Below are 21,131 nucleotides of genomic sequence, written 5' to 3' on the forward strand. Positions count from 1 at the left end.
AATATAACATACTAAGTAATTACAATGAAAACAAAAAGACAGCTTTAAACTTCATTGAGTTTATTTAAACAAATGCACACTTTTGCCAATCGTGTTCTGCATTCTTGCTTAATAGTATCAGCCATAAAAAAGTTCAGGTTTATAGGACTTAGTTTACCTATTGAACCATCATTGACTATGGAAATACTTTCTAAGCAATCAAGAGATGGACAACATTCTTTTATCATTTCCCATCTATCTTTCAAGACTGGCAATCTTAAATTTTAAAGAGTACGATACAATGCTAGACAAAGAAAGCAAGATATAAAGACTTCATTCATATGTGATAGTAAAAATCAAGATATGAGTCTTGGATGTAAAAAAAGTATAAATGGATATCTAAAATGTAATCATAGCAAAATATTCATGTATGAGTATTTCTGGATCTGAAAAGACAGAAATCACTTCTTTCTTTAAAGGTTTAATTTGTTAAAAACGTAAGATTAAAAAGACAAAGATAATATTGTTTGAGAAATAAGTAAAGAAAAAAATGGAAAACATGTCTTTGTTGTTCTTCCTCCATTCTAAGTTGCCAACTATCCAACAGAAACCCCTAGGTCATAGTTTATGTTTCTGTTCTCATGAATGCAAGTAGAATGCTGGAGAAAGAAAAAGAAAAACATATGAACCAAATGCTGCAACCACCTTTCAGCTGCCCTGTAATAAAAATATGGTTGGGGGTAAACATTTTTTGACTTAAATTTTAAAATGTGGAAGCCAATTTCTCCATGTGTACACAAATCCAATTCCTATTTTTGGATCACTATTAATTAGGTAGCTTATAAAAATGCTGGAGATATAATTGTCTAGGCTGACTTAGGCAGTACATCCGATTGTAAATGTTTAATCTGAAGGTCATTTTCACATTTCTGCCTTCTTCTCTCAGCTTCATTTGGTGCTGGCTTCTGTAGGCTTGAGCTGCTGACTTGCGTGGCAGGCAGCTGGAGGCAAACGTCACTGTCAAGATTCAGTGACGTGCTCCTCCGCCAGAAGGCCCTGTCAGCTACATAAAGAGGGGAGGTTGTCTTTACACTGTCAGGTGACTGCAGACCCTGTTTTTTCAAATATCAGATGTCGGCAGTGTCATCATCAGCTACTCAGAGCTGATTCTGAATCTTTGGGAAATTTTCAGAGTAACTGATTTATGCATCCACTTCGTCAGAGCTTCTTTTGTGGAAAAGAAAGTTGTAATGCATCTCAGTTCTCTGAGTGACCCTGTCTTTGGTGACCCCTGTGCCTATGGTGGCGATGAAGACCTGAAGGAGGGGGATGCTCAGGGTTATCTGGTGCTTCTGGTTTTGGATACTCTGAAAGATGACCGTTCTCAAGATGGTGATGGTGATGGTGATGGTGATGGTGATGGTGATGGGGCTGTGGAGCCTCGGTTGTTTTTTCCACAGTAGCCAAAGATACATTTTTACAGAAGTCTTCATATTCCAGTGTCTGGAATAAATTTATAAATCACTTACCAGCAAATTTATAGATTTAGCAGGAATGCGTGAAAAAATGATTTTTAAAGGTAACATATAAGAAATTCAAACACTCACTAAGTGATATGATTTGGTATTTTGAAGGTTTTGAAAAGTTATAAATTCCACTGGATTTTAGCATACAACTAATAAATGGTACATTTTTTGGTTGTTTCTGAATTACTTTTCAGAACTTAATAGTGTTTTATTAAAAACAAACAATTTGATATACGTATTGGTTCCAAAAAACCAATTATTATATTTCATTGATTCTACAATGTATTTTTTTCACATTTTAATATCTTTAAAATTAGAATGCATCCTACTAGTGATAGTTTTATAGTATTGTATCCTACTCTAACTGACAGCAGTTTTTAATAACACATAAATAATGTGTCATATAATTGGTGGCATCTAGGATGCAATGAAATAGAAAAACTCCAATTTGATTTGACATATCAGATAATACGATATATTATTTCTATTTACAGATGTTTGTAAACTTTACACATGTTATGAGAATTGTTTCTACCTTTGTTTCAATATACCTAGGTATATTTACAACTATTAGGCATTTGTGAAAATGCAGAATGCTGAAAAAAAAGTCCCAAAAAATGAGGAATCAATATTGCTAACATTCATTAAGCACTTAGTATAAGTTAGACATTGAGTTAATACTTTATTTGCATTACTTCAGTCTCCTCATCTGTAAAAGCAGTAAAATAACCCTCACGGTATTATTATGAAGATTAAAATGTGAAAAATGACATAACTAGAGTAATTAAACTGTTGAGCTTCTTAACAACTTAAGTGATTCATTAAAATCTGAATGGCTTTCTTTAGAGTTGGGAAAAATATAAAGGAAGCAGAGCTTCCTTTATTTTAGAAATAAAAATTCAAGATTATTTTTAAACCTGAGTTCGAATTTTGCCCACTTGCTCTGTCAAGGAAACACTGTTTGGAATTATTTTCCTTCTCAGTTTGAGAGGAAAAGAAGTTTAGTTAATACAAGTTAAAATCAATTCCTTGAGTATCTTTTTTATAAACCACTTGTAAATATAGTGTCTCTCATGACAAGGAATAAATATTCTCATGGTTGTTAAGAGAGAAATATCAGTAATGAGTAAAAAAGTTATTCCATTGTGAAATAAATGCAGTAATTCCAAGTGCACTGTGTAAGGGCTTCACAGAAAAGCTGACAGTTTTTTTTTTTTTTTTTTTTTTTTAAAGCTGACAGTTTTACATTCTTGGTAAATTAAGTAGTTATCTGGGCCCCAATTCCACTTCAGGTAATGCCATGCATAATCTTTGCTATCACTATGCTCTTATATGAGCACATTCAGAATATTGCAATAATGTATTTTATGTTGGCTGAATTCTTTAAGTACTTATATTCATGCAATAGCATTCGGTGGTAATTGAAATACGTAATCTACGTTGATTTTTTTGTTTTCTAAACTTCTTCTAGATAAAAGCAGCAATATGGATCTTGAAAAGACGTTTTAAAGTATATGTTACATAAAAGGAAGCATATGTAGTTATATTAATAAAAATTACTGTTGTAGTTTATTTTTAGTACACCAACAGAAACATTGACTAGCTAATTAGTCATGAAACACTAACTTACTTAAATAGTTCTTAAAAGATTTCCTCTTTTCTCCACGTAAAAATAATTGAGAAAAATACCTTGAGAGAGCAGTTTCCACATTTACTTTCACAGTAAACAGACTTAATGGAGTCTTCTACATATGAGAAAGTTAGGAAGGAATAAGGCAAACCAAGATGATATACAAGGCGGCCACATCTGAAAAAAATAACAAAGTCATTACAATATTTTCTGTATCATGATCCTACTCATGCACCATCTGGGGATAGGTACTGTAGGTTCAATGGTCTTATAACTAAGACTCTTTCATAACTTCAGTAAATTTCCTTGAATGGGGTCTCAAACAACCTCCCTGGCACTGTATACCAGGTCAGGTCATGACAAGACTATAGTGAGTCTGATTTTGAAATGTGAAATAGATATGTCACAACAAATAATGTCAAAACTATGCAATCTAGTTATTGTGACTTGGTCAAATACAATTTTGTAATTGACTTGTAAATTCTGTCAATGCTCAAACCACTGACATCATAAATTGGGCTCTGCAAATCACACGATCGTTTCATAACTGCTAAAGCAGCACAAATTCCACACAATAAGAAACCACAGCATAACAAAAAAAAAAAAAACCCTCAAGTCTTGGCCAGTAGCCCACTGATTTAAAAAAATATCTGATGCAACAAAAATTTCAGTACAGTGAAAGAAATGGAAATACAACGCCTGGCATTTTCAGAAATAGTGGAGTTGAAATGTCCTTCTTACCCCTATTTTACCCTGTATATACAATTTTATATGACTATCAAAGGGTTACACTTTGCAACAGAATAAGAAGTTTGCAATCCTAAAAGAATGACATGTAATATTAAAAATATTTAGAGTAAGACCAAGTAGGTCTTAGGCCTTGGCAGAGTCTGGCTTACCATTCCTGAAGAGCCAAAAAAAAAAAACAAACCAGCACCAACTAGAAATGTTGGTGATGTCAAATCTATTTATTTATTTATGTATTTTTTGGCTGCATTGGGTCTTTGTTGCTGAGCGCGGGCTTTCTCTAGTTGCGACCAGTGGGGGCTACTCTTCCTTGTGGTGCTCAGGCTTCTCGTTGCGGTGGCTTCTCTTGTTGCAGAGCACGGGCTCTAGGCACGCAGGCTCAGTAGTTGTGGGTCGTGGGCTCTAGAGCGCAGGCTCAGTAGTTGTGGCACACGGGCTTAGTTGCTCCGCGGCACGTGGGATCTTCCCGGACCAGGGCTCGAACTCATGTCCCCTGCACTGGCAGGCAGATTCTTAACCACTGCACCACCAAGGAAGTCCCAGTGATATCAAATAATGTATGCGTTGAGGTTCCTTGAAAATACAAACGTTTCACTCATTCATGGAATCAAAAGCAGATTCATGCCGATTATACCTAAATAATTAACATATTTTATAGTTCAGAAATGCAGGCATGTAAACTTAAAATTTAGTAATTAGATTAGAGATAAGCAAGTGGCCTGCAAAGTATGGTTATTCATCTGCAAAATTTTTAAGTTAGAATTGTATGTGAGGTACAAATTGATTCTTTTTTTAATTTAATCAGAATGCTAATTTACAGGGGAAAAAAGTATAGTCAATTTTCTTTATTTCCCTACTGGAGTGGTGAATTCCCTTGTGTGAAAAGAAGTCATTTCAAAAATACTAAAACCAAACATTTGAACGGGCTCACTTTGAAACTGAGTATTTGGTAATAAAAGCAGATGTGTTATTTTAAATTACTTATTAAATTAAATACAAAGCAGGTATCTTTTAATTTGGGGGGGTGGGTATGTATGCATATATGTATACATGTGTGTACACACCTGTCATATATGAGGAAGTCATCTTTATTTCCATTTAAGAGAGTCCAGACATCTGTTTGGTTTTCTTCTTGTTGGTAAACAGGAATATGTTCTGAAACCTTATTTTTAAGATGCACATAGCTTAATCGAGAAGAGATTCCTTGATGATTAACAACAACGTAAGAGATGTTCGAATATCCTTCTTTCTCCAGTTTTACTCGCAGGTCTTCCAATCTAAAATATTTGGAAAAAATACAAAAAAAGGAATAATTTCATTTAATTTTATTTTAGTGACTTCTCCCTTTTTCCTCACTCTATTTTCCTAAATGAAACTCTTGTTATTTTTTACTTAACTCATACCTCTTTTTTGCATTGTTTTAAAAGACTAAAACTTTTGTTTTTCTAATTATTTATTGAGCACTTATGCTCAGTTAAAACAATATGCTAAAAAAAAAAAAAAAAAACAATATGCTAAGCGCTTGCACAAACATCAGCTCATTTAGTCCGCAAATTAATCCTGTGAAGGGTATATTTTTAAGCCATCTCGCAGTTACAGAGAATTGTACCCAATAAATATTTGGCAAATAACCCAACAAATATATATTTATAAATTTGTTAAATGACTCAAGACCTTTGGTGGCAAGTCTAGTGTTCATTCTACTCTAGCAAAGCTCTCGTCTCTGCTTCCTATATTGAAACAACTAATCCATTTCCAACAGTACAATTTAGAACATTTTCATTACACAAGTAGTACATATTTAGTAGGGTACTATAAAATACAGGTACACAAAAAGAAGAAGAAGCTTCCATAGCCCCAGGAAAACAACTGTAAACACCCTCCTAGTCTTCTTTCCTCTAACATGTTCTAGGAAAACTTGTATAGTTTTTCAAAAGTGCAATTTAATAAAAATATCTTTTCTATTTTTATTTTATTTTATGTATGTATGTATTTAATAGCTATCCCCTTAAGAAATGCTAGACCACAGAAAGACTACCTTACCTAGATGCCTGCAGTATGCACAGGTATCAGCTGGCTTGAAGAAGAGCAACCACCGTCACTGAACCATAGGAGTTCAGCATGGGGTCTTGATCCTTTATGCTCCAGGCCGGAGGTTGCTTACAAAAGGAGCTCTGCCCCTGGCTCTCTGTTCCTCCCGTGGGGAGGAGACAAAGAGCCAGGGCCAGCCCCAGGCCTCTCCACATTGCTGGGGCTGTCCTGTAAAAGAGAAAACCTTTCTGTCATCTTCACAGTCATAACAAGGAATTTCTATAAACTCAGCAGGTACAATTCTACTTTGTACAAATATCTAGCCAGTGGATTCTGTCTCCATGTTGTTGGACTCACTACGTTGGGCCTCTCAGCCCCAAATCTCCCTGTAAAGGGGAAAAGATCAGCCAGAGTCAGGGAAGCTGTCAAAGTACCTCTTAACTATCTGGCTTAGCAAGATACTTTAGTAAGCATGCAATGGAGATCTGCCTGAACAGGCAGCCAAGTACTTCTCTAGTAGAAGATATATGTCTAGGAGAAAATACATGTCTAAGGAAATTTTGAGAATGTGGCCTCTACAACCAAGTAACATTCTGCAAACATGATTTGATTTCTATTTGAGACACACCAAGTTCTGCCTGCTTCTCTCTATCCTCCACCAATCTAAGAAAAGAAAGGGTAAGTAGGGGATTCTCCACAGAAATGAAAAGACAACACGGAAAGAGAACCCAGGAAGAAAGAAGGTGGCAGTGAGGGCAGTCTACCAACGTGAAGAGATTCAGATGTTACTGCCTACCAAAATGTTGCTATCACGTCCAAGACAAACACCAACCAATGAAAAAACACCTGACCAGGAAGAAGTACTGCAAATCACTGGCCCCTGTACCATTTAAGATTCACTGGAATCTACACTCGATTAGTCTACTTCTTGGCTACCACTACATTCAGGAAGTTCCTGTGACTAGATAGCACATTCTTGGGTAAAAAAGATGACCCCTCTGAGTAGGAAATACTCAGACAAGAAATGTACAAGTATTAAATACATGACAAGAAATATTCCCAAAACAAGGGCTAGCGCTCTCTGCAGAGAGGTACAAATAAAACACGTGATCTGTAGACAGGTGGTGGAAAAAAGAGCATAGTCAGCAGAGATAAGCAGAGAAAGAAAAATCCATACATTTATGCAAACATGATTTAATTTTTATTTAAGACACACTAAGTGAATCAGATAAAGTAATCAGGCTCATTTTGATATAAAAGTCAGAGGGGCTTCCCTGGTGGCGCAGTGGTTGAGAGTCCGCCTGCCGAAGCATGGGACGCGGGTTCGTGCCCCGGTCCGGGAAGATCCCACATGCCGCGGAGCGGCTGGGCCCGTGAGCCATGGCCGCTGACCCTGCGCGTCCGGAGCCAGTGCCCCGCAACGGGAGACGCCACAACAGTGAAAGGCCCGCGTACCGCAAAAAAAAAAAAAAAAAAAGTCTGAGGGAGAGAGATCAGGACAAAATTCCAGAACTAGGAAGTTGGCACATTTTCAGGCACTGATCTGGGATTAAAAAAGTAAAAGTACTTGGGCAGGGGGGAGGGTGGGCAGCTAACGATAAGTTACCTAGAGTGAGCCCAGGGTTAAGAGGGGAGTAGAAAGGCTAAAATCAGATTGATTTGGGCTCTAATGCACTGGTAGCTATAGAGAGAACTTTTAAAAACCTGCTTATCTTTCACATTATTTGACACCACAAAATTCCTAGCTATATAGAATATCTTGATAAGAGCCTAACTAAAGGAAGAGAAATAAAGGGGGGGGGTGTTAAGAGAGGATAAATTAAATAATTTATTAAGGCCATCCCAACTATTCTAATATCTTTAAAATTCCAATACTTAAAAAAAGGAGAGGATATATCTGGACTAAATCTAGGGAATTTCTTTAGGATAGTACTTATACTGATGATACAATTATCCTTCTTATAGCTACCATTTATCGAGCATTTATACAACTATTTGCAGGTAGCACAAAGCACTTTTTTAATATCATGTCAGTTAATCCTTACAACTATGTGACCATTATCTCCTTCTGCAGTTGAGAAAACTATGGCTAAGTGACAGCTTACGCATCTTGCCCAAGTCCACACAGGTACTAAGTCACAGGGAAACTGGGTTCAAACTGGTTCTACTAATTCCAACACATGACCTCTTAGCTACTGCAATATATTGACCATTTTTAGCTGGGTCACCTTTAGTAACTATAGTAGCCAGGATCTGGGTTTTTTTAATGTCCTAAGATGACAAAGAAAACATCAAAATTATTCAAGCTATTTTGTTTCTTACTAGAATGGCTAGATCTTCCCTACTTTCTAGAATATAAATTCAGTAGTTATAGACCCCAGCATAATCTCAGCGCCTGGTGCCCTTACTTTGCATACCATTCCAATTGGCTGGAGAGTGAATACAAATGAAAAGGTTATCTCACCCATTGCTCTCATTTACTTTTTTGATGAAAAAACAACAGAAGCCATTGGCAGAGTGGATTACAGAGTTCACACTTTCAGATTTTCCTCTGTTACTATAATCAATAGGCTGTTCAACTTTGTTTCCTTAAAATCACTTTTTACATAATAAACTTTTGATTAATTACAGCTGTCAGACAACTATATAAAATAATGTAGATAAATAACAAAACTAGATTTACTGGAAGCTGATGCAATAACCGTTAAAATGTAGTTATGAATTTCACTAATCTCACCACTTTCAATCACAAAACCTAGATTCACTGGCCACATACAGAGCTACATTTGTTTAAAATTTCCCATCAAAAGGCACAACACGCAGAAACTCCTTCCACCCTCTTCCCCTAACCTTCAGACCCGCATCTGAGGGTCCCCCCTCATTCTCCTGAAATCACCACGTCAACTGCGAAGCATTGCGTTTAATCGCAGACCACCCGATTCTGACATGGGTTTTAACTCTTTCAAGGATGATCATTTCCGCACAGTGGACCAAACCTGCTCTCCCTTCTTTTTTTTTTTTTTTTTTTAACCTTGAAACTGCTCACAATATCCCTGGCCATTTCTACAGCACTGTAGAAAGGCCATATCTCAGTCTGCTCTTCAAACCCACAGGCTGTTTTGCCCCTAGAGCTCTCACTCTGCATTTCGGTAGGAAATATTTAAGCTTGAACATATAATGTTGCCTATGTAACATCACAACTTTTTGCAGAGGAAAAGAATTCAATTTCTCCAGCCTCCTCTGCCCGCATCTTCATCCTCAGCTGTGCAGAAAGCAGGGCAAAAATCAGCAAGAACTGTTAGTGTCCCCACTGCACTCGGCGTTTAGACTCTTTTGTTCTTTCTTTTGTATTACTTTTCTTTACCCATCTCTTTTCTTCAAATCTATTCTAAGGACAGAAACATTTTATCAAGACTCAAAAATCAAATCATTTACCAAACTGTCAAGGAATCAAGTTTGGAAAAACACGAAGTTTCTACTTACACAACCCCTTCCGACTAGCTTGCTGCTTCCTTTCTCTTGCTCAGCTGGGGCAGCTCCACAAAGCCACAGCCAGAAACTCGCATATTTATAGTCCCTGTTGTCTACCTCGCCCCTCAGCTATAGTCCAAAGTTCAATGCCCACTCAGGCTGTGACCTGGCTAGCAGAGACAACCTCTGACTGATTATTACAACCGACTTTTAAAAAGTAGCAAGTGCTGGCATGCACAAAATGGGGGCGGGGGGGGGAGTTTTTGCAATTACTGATTTATGCCCTATCCTTTTTAGACACCCCAGTAGCTAGGATTTAATGGTACAGTCGGGGGCGGGAGGAAGGGCTAAGGGTAAGAAGGCCTGCAAGTTATGCTCTTTTCCAAACTATAATAGGGAAAAACATTTGCTGCGCCAGCGAGGTAAGCTGTCTTTTTAAAAAAAGAAAAAAAATTTTTTTTCTTTTACTTTGTAGCGGTCAGGTGCTAGCCTAACCCAAACTGTGTGAACTTGGTTAGAAAAGTCACCTGGTGTTTCAAATCTTTCCTGCTGTTACAGACCTACTTAGATTATTTTGCAGTGGTTAAAACCTGAATCTCTGTGGGATCTCACAGGACTTCTGCTCTTTTCTTTTTCATTTAAGGAAAGGAATAAGGAAAGAGACCTCTTATCTGAGAGATGCCAGGCCTCATTTTTCTCATCACAGAAGTCCCACTCCCAGGAAGACCTAGGTATCCCACAGAAGCTTTTAACGATCTATTGTAAATTCTTTACAAATTTAAGTACCATACAAATAAGTTAGCTGTGATAGTAGCTGAACATGGAAAAGGATATGGAAATTTCAAAAGGTACAAATAAAATGGAAAATTCCTACCCTTTCAGAAAGGGATACATTCTCTCCACTAACTGCTACAAATGAGCACACGCATGATAGCTAAGGCAAGCAGCAATTTCAAATGACAGCAGCCCTGGATAGTGATGGTTTTCAAGTAAGCCTCGCTTTCACTACCGATGCATTTTGTCCAAACAAACCCCTATTGATTGCTGTGGGCTGAGTACTGCTGTACAAGGTGCAGAAAGTACAAAGAGGCTCTGATGTTATCTTTCCTGTAAAGAAATTATCCAAGTAGAAACTTGGACTTCCCTGGTGGTCCAGTGGTTAAGATTCCACGCTCCCAATGCAGGGGACACGGGTTCATCCCTGGTTGGGGAACTAAGATTCTACATGCCGCGTGGCGCTGACAAAAAAAAAAAAAGAATCCTTCCACACTTGGCTCCATAAAGTGGGTTGGTTCTAAATTCCTCTGCCACTTAAAGCACTATTGAATAAAGCAGCAACTTTCTTTTAAAAAAAAAAAAAAAAGGAAAAGCTTGACATTTGAAAGCCAAATTCTATTTACTCACACCAAGCAGTAGGTATTAACCTTTTGGGGTCCCAGATCTCTTTGAGAATCTAGTGAAATGCTTAGTTTTTCTGCAGGAAAAGAAAAATGCATATATACATACTTGTTTTTTAAAAGAACCGTGTGAAAATATTTTGTATGAAGCAGATAATCCCCCTATAGTTCATTGTCTTCACAAATGTAAATAGTCATGTTGGGTCTGTCTGCAGCAGGAAACTGAGTATTTCACCATCACCACCTTCCTTCACATGTGGCTTAGCAGCTGCCTCCTGTGCCAGAGAATTCCCTGCAAATGTGCAGCTAGCTCCAAAGCAAAGCGCCTGGGAGTGTTTGTGTCTAGGCCAGTTTATGGCTAAAACCCCCAGATGGCAAAAAGAGATGATGGGGAGCTTGCAATGTTTGAAGGGAATCCACGGGTTTCTTTTAATTGAAGTATAGTGGATTTTACAACATTGTGTTAGTTTCAGATATACAGCAAAATGATTCAGATATATATTTTTTAGATTATTTTCCATTATAGGTTATTACAAGGTATTGAATACAGTTCCCAATTTTTAAAAAAAATTTACCTATTTATTTTTTGTCTGCATTGGGTCTTCGTTGCTGCACGCGAGCTTTCTCTAGCTGCGGCGAGCGGGGGCTACTCTTCATTGCGGTACACGGGCTCTAGGCGCACGGCCTTCAGTAGTTGCAGCATGCGGGCTCAATAGTTGCAGCGAGTGGGCTCAGTAGTTGTGGCGCATTGGCTTAGTTGCTCCCCGGCATGTGGGATCTTCCCGGACAAGGGATCAAACCGGTGTCTCCTGCACTGGCAGGTAGATTCTTCACTGCGCCACCAGGGAGTCCTACAGTTCCCAGTGTTACACAGTAAATCCTTGTTGTTTATCTACTTATGTACAGTTGTTTGTATCTGTTAATCCCATACTCCTAATTTATCCCTCCCCTTCTTTACCCTTTGGTAAACATGTTTGTTTTCTATGTCTGTGAGTCTGTTTCTGTTTTGTATGTAGATTCATTTGTATTATTCTTTATATTCCACATGTAAGTGATATCCTATAATATTTGTCTTTCTCTGTCTGACTTACTTCACTTAGTATGACAAATGGCAGTATTTCATTCTTTTTTATAGCCAAGTAATATTCCATTGTAAATATATACCACATCTTCTTAAACCAATCATCTGTTGATGGGCACTTAGGTTGCTTCCATGTCTTGGCTATTATAAATAGTGCTGCTATGAACATTGGGGTGCGTGTATATTTTCCAATTAGTTGTATTTTCAATATTTTCAAATTTGCCTTTTCTGGATATATGCCCAGGAGTGGGATTGCTGGATCATATGGTAACTCTATTTTTAGTTTTTTAAGAAACCTCCATACTGTTTTCCATAGTGGCTGCACCAATCTACATTCCCACCAACAGTGGAGGAGGGTTTGAAGGGAATCCATTCTTAACAGCCTCTTCTGTGCTGGGCCATCTGGGTCTAGTCAGCATACTTAAGAAAGCGGAGTTTTCAAACAAACCTTTATTGACTAGTAAATCAAATTACATTAAATTGAACAAGATCAAACGTTTATTAGGTGCTTATGCTAGGCACAATGCTGAGTTCCCTGTTCTTAAGGACCTCAAAATCAAATAGAAGAGACAGACATGTAAGCAGTGAAAACACATTGCAAAGTGAGACAATGTCTAGGATGGCTGTAAGCACAAGGTTCTGTAGGAACCCTGGATATGAAAAGAGGAGCGTTTTAACCCAGCCTGGAGATAGGGCCAGCAGGATAGGTTAGCACAAGTTCAACAGGCACTTTACCTTAGGTTTCACACTCTTACCTCCAAAGCCCCCAGCAAAGCTGATCATAGCGCTGTCTAGAAAAATATTTTGTTTCAATTTTTATGAATGATTAAAATCTCCTGATAGGTTGTTCCAGGCACCACCATACAATGAACCTTAAGATTACTGACTGTAGGGGCCTTCCCTGGTGGCACAGTGGTTGAGAGTCCGCCTGCCGATGCAGGGGACACGGGTTCGTGCCCCGGTCCGGGAAGATCCCACATGCCCCGGAGCAGCTGGGCTCGTGAGCCATGGCCGCTGGGCCTGCGCGTCGGAGCCTGTACCCCGCAACGGGAGAGGCCGCAAAGTAAGAGGCCCGCATACCGCAAAAAAAGAAAAAAAAAAAAAAAAAGAAGATTACTGACTGTATCCTATCAAATTGAACTTTATCCTAATGATCTCATCTCCCACAGCTTCCAGCCCTGGAGTAAAGAATCTTTCTTCGTACTGTCTCATTCTTCCACATCCTTATCATTTTTCCCCAGAAGGTTTATGCATCTATTTAATCTCTGTTTTTAATAAGCATTCTCAGGTTCTTAGGGGTCTTGGTGACTTCCATGGAGAATAGGGCCCTAAGAACCTGTGAGTTCATTATATACTTAAAAGAGAAAAAGACTATGAACTGTGATTTTAGAAATCAGTTTATTAGCTACAGCAGGTGATGATATGACATTGATCCATTAACATTTGTAAAACATTGATGTCTCAAATTATTAAAAAGCGTCATTACCATATGAAGGGCCTATATAAAATATTAACCCCCTTAACTTGGTTGTTAGGTGGTGTTTTACATACAAAGGGAAATGAAGACTTTTCCAATATTTTGGGAAATGGACCCTTTGATCTAAATTATTCTTCCTCCACTTTCATGTACAAGAAGGTGCCCTAGACCTCACCTTATACATCGTACCCAGTATAAGATTGTTTGAGCATCCATGTTTAAAGGTAAGCCGTTGACTATGCAAGGGGTACCCAGGAAAAAAATGAGATGCTTTCAAAGTAAGCAGGCAAACTAAGAACAATGGCCAGAGGAAGGCATGGACCAGCAGTTTGGATTAGGTAAGGAGTAATGTGAGCCTTTGAGATTCATATGAAATATGCTTTGCGGGGAGCTCTTCTTCAAGCTCTCAAGTTGACAGATCGGAGAACTGTTTGATATATCAAACATGAATGCAATTAAGGGAGTAACTACATAGAGTGCCAAATTTCATGCGAGACTGAGCACATTCAGAGAGTAACAGACATCAGGAGAATTTTTCTTTGAATTAGGATGTTATTAATTTTTTTTTAATTTTAAAAAAACTTGTCTAAACCAGAGCCAGCACCTGCAGCTCCTCACAGGACAGAGAATTGGCACCAACATACAAGAAGCAAGGGGGCATCACATAGCCTCCAGACAACATGTAAGGGAGTAAAAATAATTTTCCTCTGCCCTTCTAGGTTCTTGGCTGGGACACCCCCTGTAGTACAAGACAGAGCAACAAGAGAAAAACAAACAGAGGGTTAATAACACATGTACCTCCTGTATACATGGGAGATACTCAGAAAAACTGAGTAACTCCCAGAAACGGCTCAAGTCACCACCTTAAATACCACCTCCAGCTAAAGGCAAAAGAAGGTGTTGGGAGCTAGTTATGGGAGGCTACTGGGGAAAGCACAGTAAACGAGGGTAAGGTTATTACACAGATTTAGGTCATTGTCTTCTCCATTGATAAGTTTCTAGATTCGGTTATCCTCCCCCTCCTGTTACAGAGAGGGAGATACCCTTACAGAAGTTTTCCCTTATAAATGTAAATATCCCTTACAAAAGAATAACTTCTCAGTTTTCAGAGCTTCTCCTGTGTCTACAGTTTCTCCAAAATACAGCCCAAAGTAATTCTTATTGCCAATGCAGCTCAAGTGATTATTCATTTCTTCACATATCCTAGACATGGAAAACATAGGTCAGTCTGATGAATTCCTTCTCAACACTAATAATGCCTTAGACTAGCTGCTAAAAACCTTTTACGCCCATTTTCCTTAAAACTTAGAGAGCTTTCTGTTGTGCGTGTACCATGCTATCCATTTTGCAAAGAGGCCAGTTTTGTATAGTTGAAACATTTCAACTATACAAAAAGATAATAAATAAAACATTTCAACTCTACAAAAACTGAAATATCTCAGTTAGATGGATATTTCAAGACAATCTACGTTAATTTTCTGGTGGTCTTAATTTGCCACTTCACTTTACGTAATACCAAAAAGTCTTCCAGGACTTGTGTTGATGATTTCTCAAATATTAAGAGTTTTATCAGAGAATCTTAAAGCAAACATTTTGAATTTTCTGAAAGAATAGTCAAGTAAGTGTAATAATTTCAGACCAGGTAGTTTTGTATAATGCTCATTAAAAATAATTCAACTGGGGCTTCCCTGGTGGTGCAGTGGTTGAGAGTCCACCTGCCGATGCAGGGGACACGGGTTCCTGCCCCGGTCTGGGAAGATCCCACATGCCGCGGAGCGGCTAGGCCCGTGAGCCATGGCCGCTGAGCCTGCAAATCCGGAGCCTGTGCTCCGCAATGGGAGAGGCCACAACAGTGAGAGGCCCGCGTACCGCAAAAAAAAAAAAAAAAAAAAATTTAATTGACCATATTTTTATATGTATCTTTGTGAATGACACATAATTTCTGCTTGAAGTAAAATTGCTGGTGAAAGGGAATGCATATTTCAAATTTTGAATGCTATTACCAAATTGCCCTTCCAAGTATACCAAATCATACTCCCACCCAAAAGTACATGGCAGTACTTATTTCCACTGTCAAATTATTGTTTAATGAGTTTATTTCATTATTTGTAAGTTTATTGATTGTGTTACTTCACTAGGGCTGCCATCACAAAGTACCACACATTGGGCAGCTTAAATAACAGAAATTTATTTCCTCACAGTTCTGGAGGCTAGAAGTCCAAGATCAAGGTGTCAGCAGGGCTGGTTTCATTTGAAGCCTCTCTCCTTGGCTTGTAGATGGCCATTTTCTCTCTGTGTCTTCATATGGTCTTTCTCTATGTGTGCCTCTTTCCTAATCTCCACTTCTCATGAGGACACCAGTCATATCGCACTAGAACCATCCATATGACCTCATTTGACCTTAACTACCTCTTTCAAGGCCCCATGTCCAAATACAGTCACATTCTGAGGTACTGGGGTTAGGACGTCAATATACAAATTTGGGAGAAGACAATTCAGCCCCTAGCGTTCACCATTTGTACTCTCTTATCTGTGAAATGCCAGTTCATGCCATTTGTCTATTTTACTATTAATCTTTTTAAATTTATTACAAACATTATTTGTATATTAAGGAACGTATTCCTGCTCTATGTTTTTCTTTGCTGTTTTATGTATCAACATACATGAATGCATCTTTTAAATTCTGGTTTATTAGCAATATAAGCCTAAGTGCAGAAGGGATTTTACTTTTCTCACATCCTTAAATCACCACCTAGAAGCATGACACCTCAGTTTCCCTTGACATTTTCAGACTAGGTTTCGCTAAAACTTATTTTCAATGTAATGCTGATAGCATGGGACCATCCTAGCTGTTAAAGGCCAACACTCATATTTAGCGCTAAATTCTCCTTTACTGCCCCATTATTAACCCTCTAGTACTGGTACAAGCAGTCATGTCATTCTAAAAAAATTATTTTATAAAGCAGTTGTTTTCGGAACCAGCTGTCTTTGTAGACAGGTAAATAATCCTCTATATGGTTTAGTTTGAAGGGCACAAAAATCACTTCCTCTGTGCCTTAAGTCCTCCCAATAAAATCTTCCTTGTCTCCAGAAAGACCTGGGATAAAGCAAATGGTTATCAGAGAGGGAAGGGGGCCATTCCCAGTTACTCAGTGCTGCAGCGAGGTCGGCGCCGAAGGAAATGAGGCCCGGAGGGTCAGATGATGAAACTCAGGACTGAGAACTGTGGAGAATATAAATAGCCATGCTGTCATCATCACACATCATCTACCATGTACTTATGGGGTGACGTTTTTCACTGATGAGACATATGGTCTCTGGGCCTGTGGGAATCATCATGTGATGAAGTGAAGAAACTGGGTAGAGAATGTTCCTTCTGGAGGACAGAGAGCAAACAGGAGACATACCCACTCCTAGTTCTCCCTGGAAACTGGGACTTTATCACCCTCTGTTCCAGCTTTCTGATCTGTATAACAGTATCTATGGTTCTTTACCGCATTCTAGGAGCCTAGAATCACAAACTGTCAGAGAAGGGAGAGATCACCCCTCTCAAAGATAAACAAGTAAGCAGAGGCCCACCTGACTTCTCTACACGGAGAAGGAAAGTGAGGAAGACAGAAGCAGAACAAGGTGGGAAAAGGGACGTGTTAGCTCCTTGAAAAACTATTGGCAATTCACCGAGAATTCATAATTACAGCTGGTGATACACTCACTTTCCCTTTTGAAGTGAAACACGGGTTGTTTAAATGAGGCATGTTTCAGTTCTAAGGTCTTTCATGTTTATGTAACTCAAATATATACTCAACAAAGCAGCCAATAGTAGGACACACGCTTTCCTTGATTTGAGGATTAATGGAAAAATGGCAAAATATTTGTTCTTTTTGAAACATGACTCCATAATAACTTTTAAAGTAAGTTTTGATCTTTTAGTGCATAGCTTAATCCTGAATGCATACTTGTGCAGGGTTATTTAACCATGAAAGCACATAGTCTAATCTTTGCAAGAAGCATAAAAAGGTGTGAGTGTGCGCATATGCCTGTGTGTGCACACGTCTGTGTGTGCAGGCCCACATGCCCTGGAACCCTGGACACTGGAGTGTGACTCGAGTGACAGTAAACAGAAGGCGAGCACGTGAAAGAAGACTGGGAACATAGAATTAACAGTGGTTCTCCTTTAGTATAAGGGTGTTTTAGTTCTTCTTTGTGCTTATGTGCTTTTTTCTAAGAAGTCTATAGTAATGATGGCTAAGAAGTCTATAGTAGTGGTGGCTAAAAAGTCTACTGTAATGATGGTTAAGAAGTCTACAATAATAGAATGGCTATCATTTATTGTGTGCCTGTCACTGTCCTAAGTCTTTTCAAGGTAATAGCTCATGTAATCCTCTCAACAGCCTATTACCCTTGCTTTATATTTGAGAAAACTGAAGCAAATGGAGGTTAAGTAACTCTCCCCAGATTCAGATCTGGAAAAGCAGAGGAGCTGGGATTCAAACTCAACAGTTCCAGTGTTCAAGAGCTTAACTGCTACAATAAACATGAATTCACTTTTCTTCATAGATGTGTATGGATGTATATATGTGTATACATATACGTGTTTTTACTAGGCACATACATGCTGAGGCTTGGTACATTTAAACAAATGCATAGCACCTGTAGCTGAATTCCATGCTCTTGTTTGCTGGAGAATAGTCATCATAACTATTTTCCAAAATACTTTAACTGCTAGGTTTTTCAATTGGAGGAAGAAGAATCTGGTACCAGGCAGAAGGCGGCTCTGCAATCCCTCCTACCATTTGGTTGCCACCTGACTCAGGACAGAAGCGCTCTCAGATTACCACATGGAGTCTAAAAATCAGATTAGTTTCAGAGGAGCATATGCTGTACAGTGATAGAAATGCAGATTTGAAACCCTCAAACTCCATCCTCACACTCCATACAAGGAACACTTCTGAAACCTCTCTCCTCAGCAGTCTTCTAGCCTCTTCGCAAACATTTCTAGAATGAAGAGCTCACCCCTCCGAGAGCTCGCCCCTCCATGTTCTCTCATGGAGCCTCCCACATTGTAAGTGAAGTCTCCCCACATGAACCTGAACTCTCGCGGTACAAGCTCTGCACTCAGGAACTGCACAGACAAGTACATAGTCTAAAGCTGATGAGGTTACCATTTTGCCCAGCTCCCTCCTTCTGAATTCCACCTTTCTCTTTGGGTTCCCACTCCAGTTACCCTGGGAGATAACACAGGTGAAGCTAATATCTGAAAGTAATACGTTTCAATGGAAAACACTTCCCTCTGCCGTGCTCTGGTGCTGTAATAGTCTGGGGTCATCACAGCCTCTTGAATGTTGTGTTTAACTAGAGGGGCTGAAAGTTAGTGCTGAGTAACGTGCCAACAATGTTGCAAAGGTGCAGGAATGGACAAATACTGCCATAAAATGAATCAGGCCTTAGGTATGTAATATACCAGGGTTCCAGTTCTTCAACCCTCTGACCCCAAACCATCAGACCCAGACCCTGGCCTCCAGCTCCTGTATCTTTAAGACCATGAGGCATCTGAACCTTCAGAACATGGCTGGACCTAACCTTGGCTGCCGCTTCTCAGCGTGTTCCAGCTTCAACCTTGGATTTGCCACAAACCGTGGGTTCTGGCTCTGCTCACATTTGGCATCTCCCAATGTACTGACCCTGGTCATATTCACTGACCTGGATTTTGCCTTCTGGACAAGGTTTTCACTTCTTGCCAACACTTGCCTATTTATGTCATCATTATTTCAATCTCAGGACTGACGAGGCTCATGACCCTGAAGGCTTAACCAGGCGGACGGAATGAAGCCAAACCACTTCTCTCACCTTATTTGCCACCACTCCTGGGTGCGGCTCCCCTATCCAGCTCTACAGCTTCACCTGGTCCTCCCCACTTTGTCAACACCGTCCCCCTGCCCCACAGGCCCTTTCCCTCTACTCCCCAGTTCAAATCCTAGCACGGGGTTAAAAATTCAGGCTCTGGGGCTTCCCTGGTGGCGCAAGTGGTTGGGAGTCTGCCTGCTGATGCAGGGGACACGGGTTCCTGCCCCGGTCCGGGAAGATCCCACATGCCGCGGAGCGGCTGGGCCCGTGAGCCATGGCCACTGAGCCTGCGCATCCGAAGCCTGCGCTCCGCAACGGGAGAGGCCACAACAGTGAGGCCCACGTACCAAAAAAAAAAAAAAAAATTCAGGCTCTGGAATCAGACTGCCTGGGTTTGGGTCCAGTTTCTCTACTTATTAACTAGGGGGCCTTGGGCAACTGTGACTTAACTCTCAATACTTAGGGTTTTTCCATGTGTAAAATGAGAATTGTAGCAGCACCAGCTATGGGGGTACCACTACCTGCTGATCCGACATCCAGGTCCTTCCTCCTCCTTCAGGTCTGTCCTTAGGCTGCTCTGTGCTCAGACTGACAGACAGAAACCAAAGAAAGCCTCCATTTCTCAGCCAATCCTGCCACTGGGGTGTCTGTATGACACAGTTCTAACCAATGAGATGGAGGGGAAGTCTGAAGTCGGCTGGGGATCCCTAGGGAAGTTTTTCTTTCCATTTATTAGCATTCATTGTTTTCTTTATCTTTCTGCTGGGATGCCAATGAACAGCCTGCAGTGGATTGGCCCTTTTGTACCCTGGGGATAACGACACCCAGAGCCTGGAGCAAGAAGCTAGAAGGAGCTGGAAACCTGATGATTTCTCAAGCACCCACATCAGCCCAGACTGCCTACTCCTGGACTTCTTATATGTGAGGAAAAATAAGTCTCCACCTGATTATGCCACTATGGCCAGTTTTCTGTTGCCTAACAACTTTGTAAAAAGAACTCATGACACATAGCCTTCTGTCTGTCTTATCAAATGACACAATATCTTAACAAGCTACCCTCACCTCAGGAACTGGACTATGGATGCCCTAAGGCTGGGAGAGAAAATGCACTGTCCACAGTGACCTTCATGTCTTGCCTCTTCTTCACGTGCCTAGGCTGGCCCGCATGACCCCCTCCATCCTGGGATTGATGCAGGAATTGGCAGACCAGGAAATCCTTCCCTCCTTAGATCCTTCACAGCACTATTTTGACACCTTCCGCTCTTGGTGTTAAAACCATATTCTGCCTCTACTCCAGCTATTTGTTTATTTTTTTGTCACCCTTCCAGATTATGAACTCCTAAGGGCCAAAAGTGTGTCTTACTCAGTTTGTATCCTCTGCAGCCACCATCCCAATACCTGGCACATAAAAGTTCCTCAGTAAGTATCTACTATGTTTCATTAAGCTAAATTGCTTTGAAACTGACCAGTAAAAAGGACCAGAAATAATTAGTCAGACACCTGGTTTCCTGTCACTTGTTGATTGGGTGCAATTTGCTTTCTTTATAGCTCTGCTCACAAAACAAATAAGATTTGTTTCCCTCTACTATCCAGAAATGGCATTTTTTTTTGTAAAGTATGTCAAAAATTCCAGGGAATCCCAAGAAGGGAAGACACCATGTTTGTAGTATCTTGGTCACTGTCCTTACAATGTGTTTTTTGTTCATTCAACAAACAGTTATTGAGCATCCAAGTGCTGACATTGTTCCTATGTACTGGATATACAAGCAAGCAAAAAAGATAAAAGCAGAAGAAAACCCCTTCCTACCCTTATAGAGCTTATAGTCGGATGGCAGAACAAATGTCAAGTGCTCAGTAGCAGACAGTAGAAAACAGGGAAAGGAGCTGGTCCGTAGGGTTGGCGAAGGCTTCCCTGAGGAGGTAGCAACTGAGCTGCAGTCCAAATGAG

At 39.8% G+C, this 21,131-nt stretch overlaps 1 protein-coding gene across 1 annotated transcript; it reads right to left on the reverse strand.

Annotated features, from left to right (window-relative positions):
• Positions 1–43: 43 nt before the first annotated feature.
• On the reverse strand, positions 44–9,552 carry SELENOP (selenoprotein P). The gene is given in 5 exon segments (XM_060142908.1): positions 44–1,482; positions 3,195–3,312; positions 4,947–5,159; positions 5,926–6,141; positions 9,397–9,552. Coding segments are annotated over 4 exon segments (1,134 nt in total). The 5' UTR covers positions 6,129–6,141; positions 9,397–9,552; the 3' UTR covers positions 44–882.
• Between the last annotated feature and the right edge of the window lie 11,579 nt (positions 9,553–21,131).

Source organism: Lagenorhynchus albirostris, chromosome 3 (genome assembly GCF_949774975.1).
Source record: "Lagenorhynchus albirostris chromosome 3, mLagAlb1.1, whole genome shotgun sequence".
NCBI lineage: Eukaryota > Metazoa > Chordata > Mammalia > Artiodactyla > Delphinidae > Lagenorhynchus > Lagenorhynchus albirostris.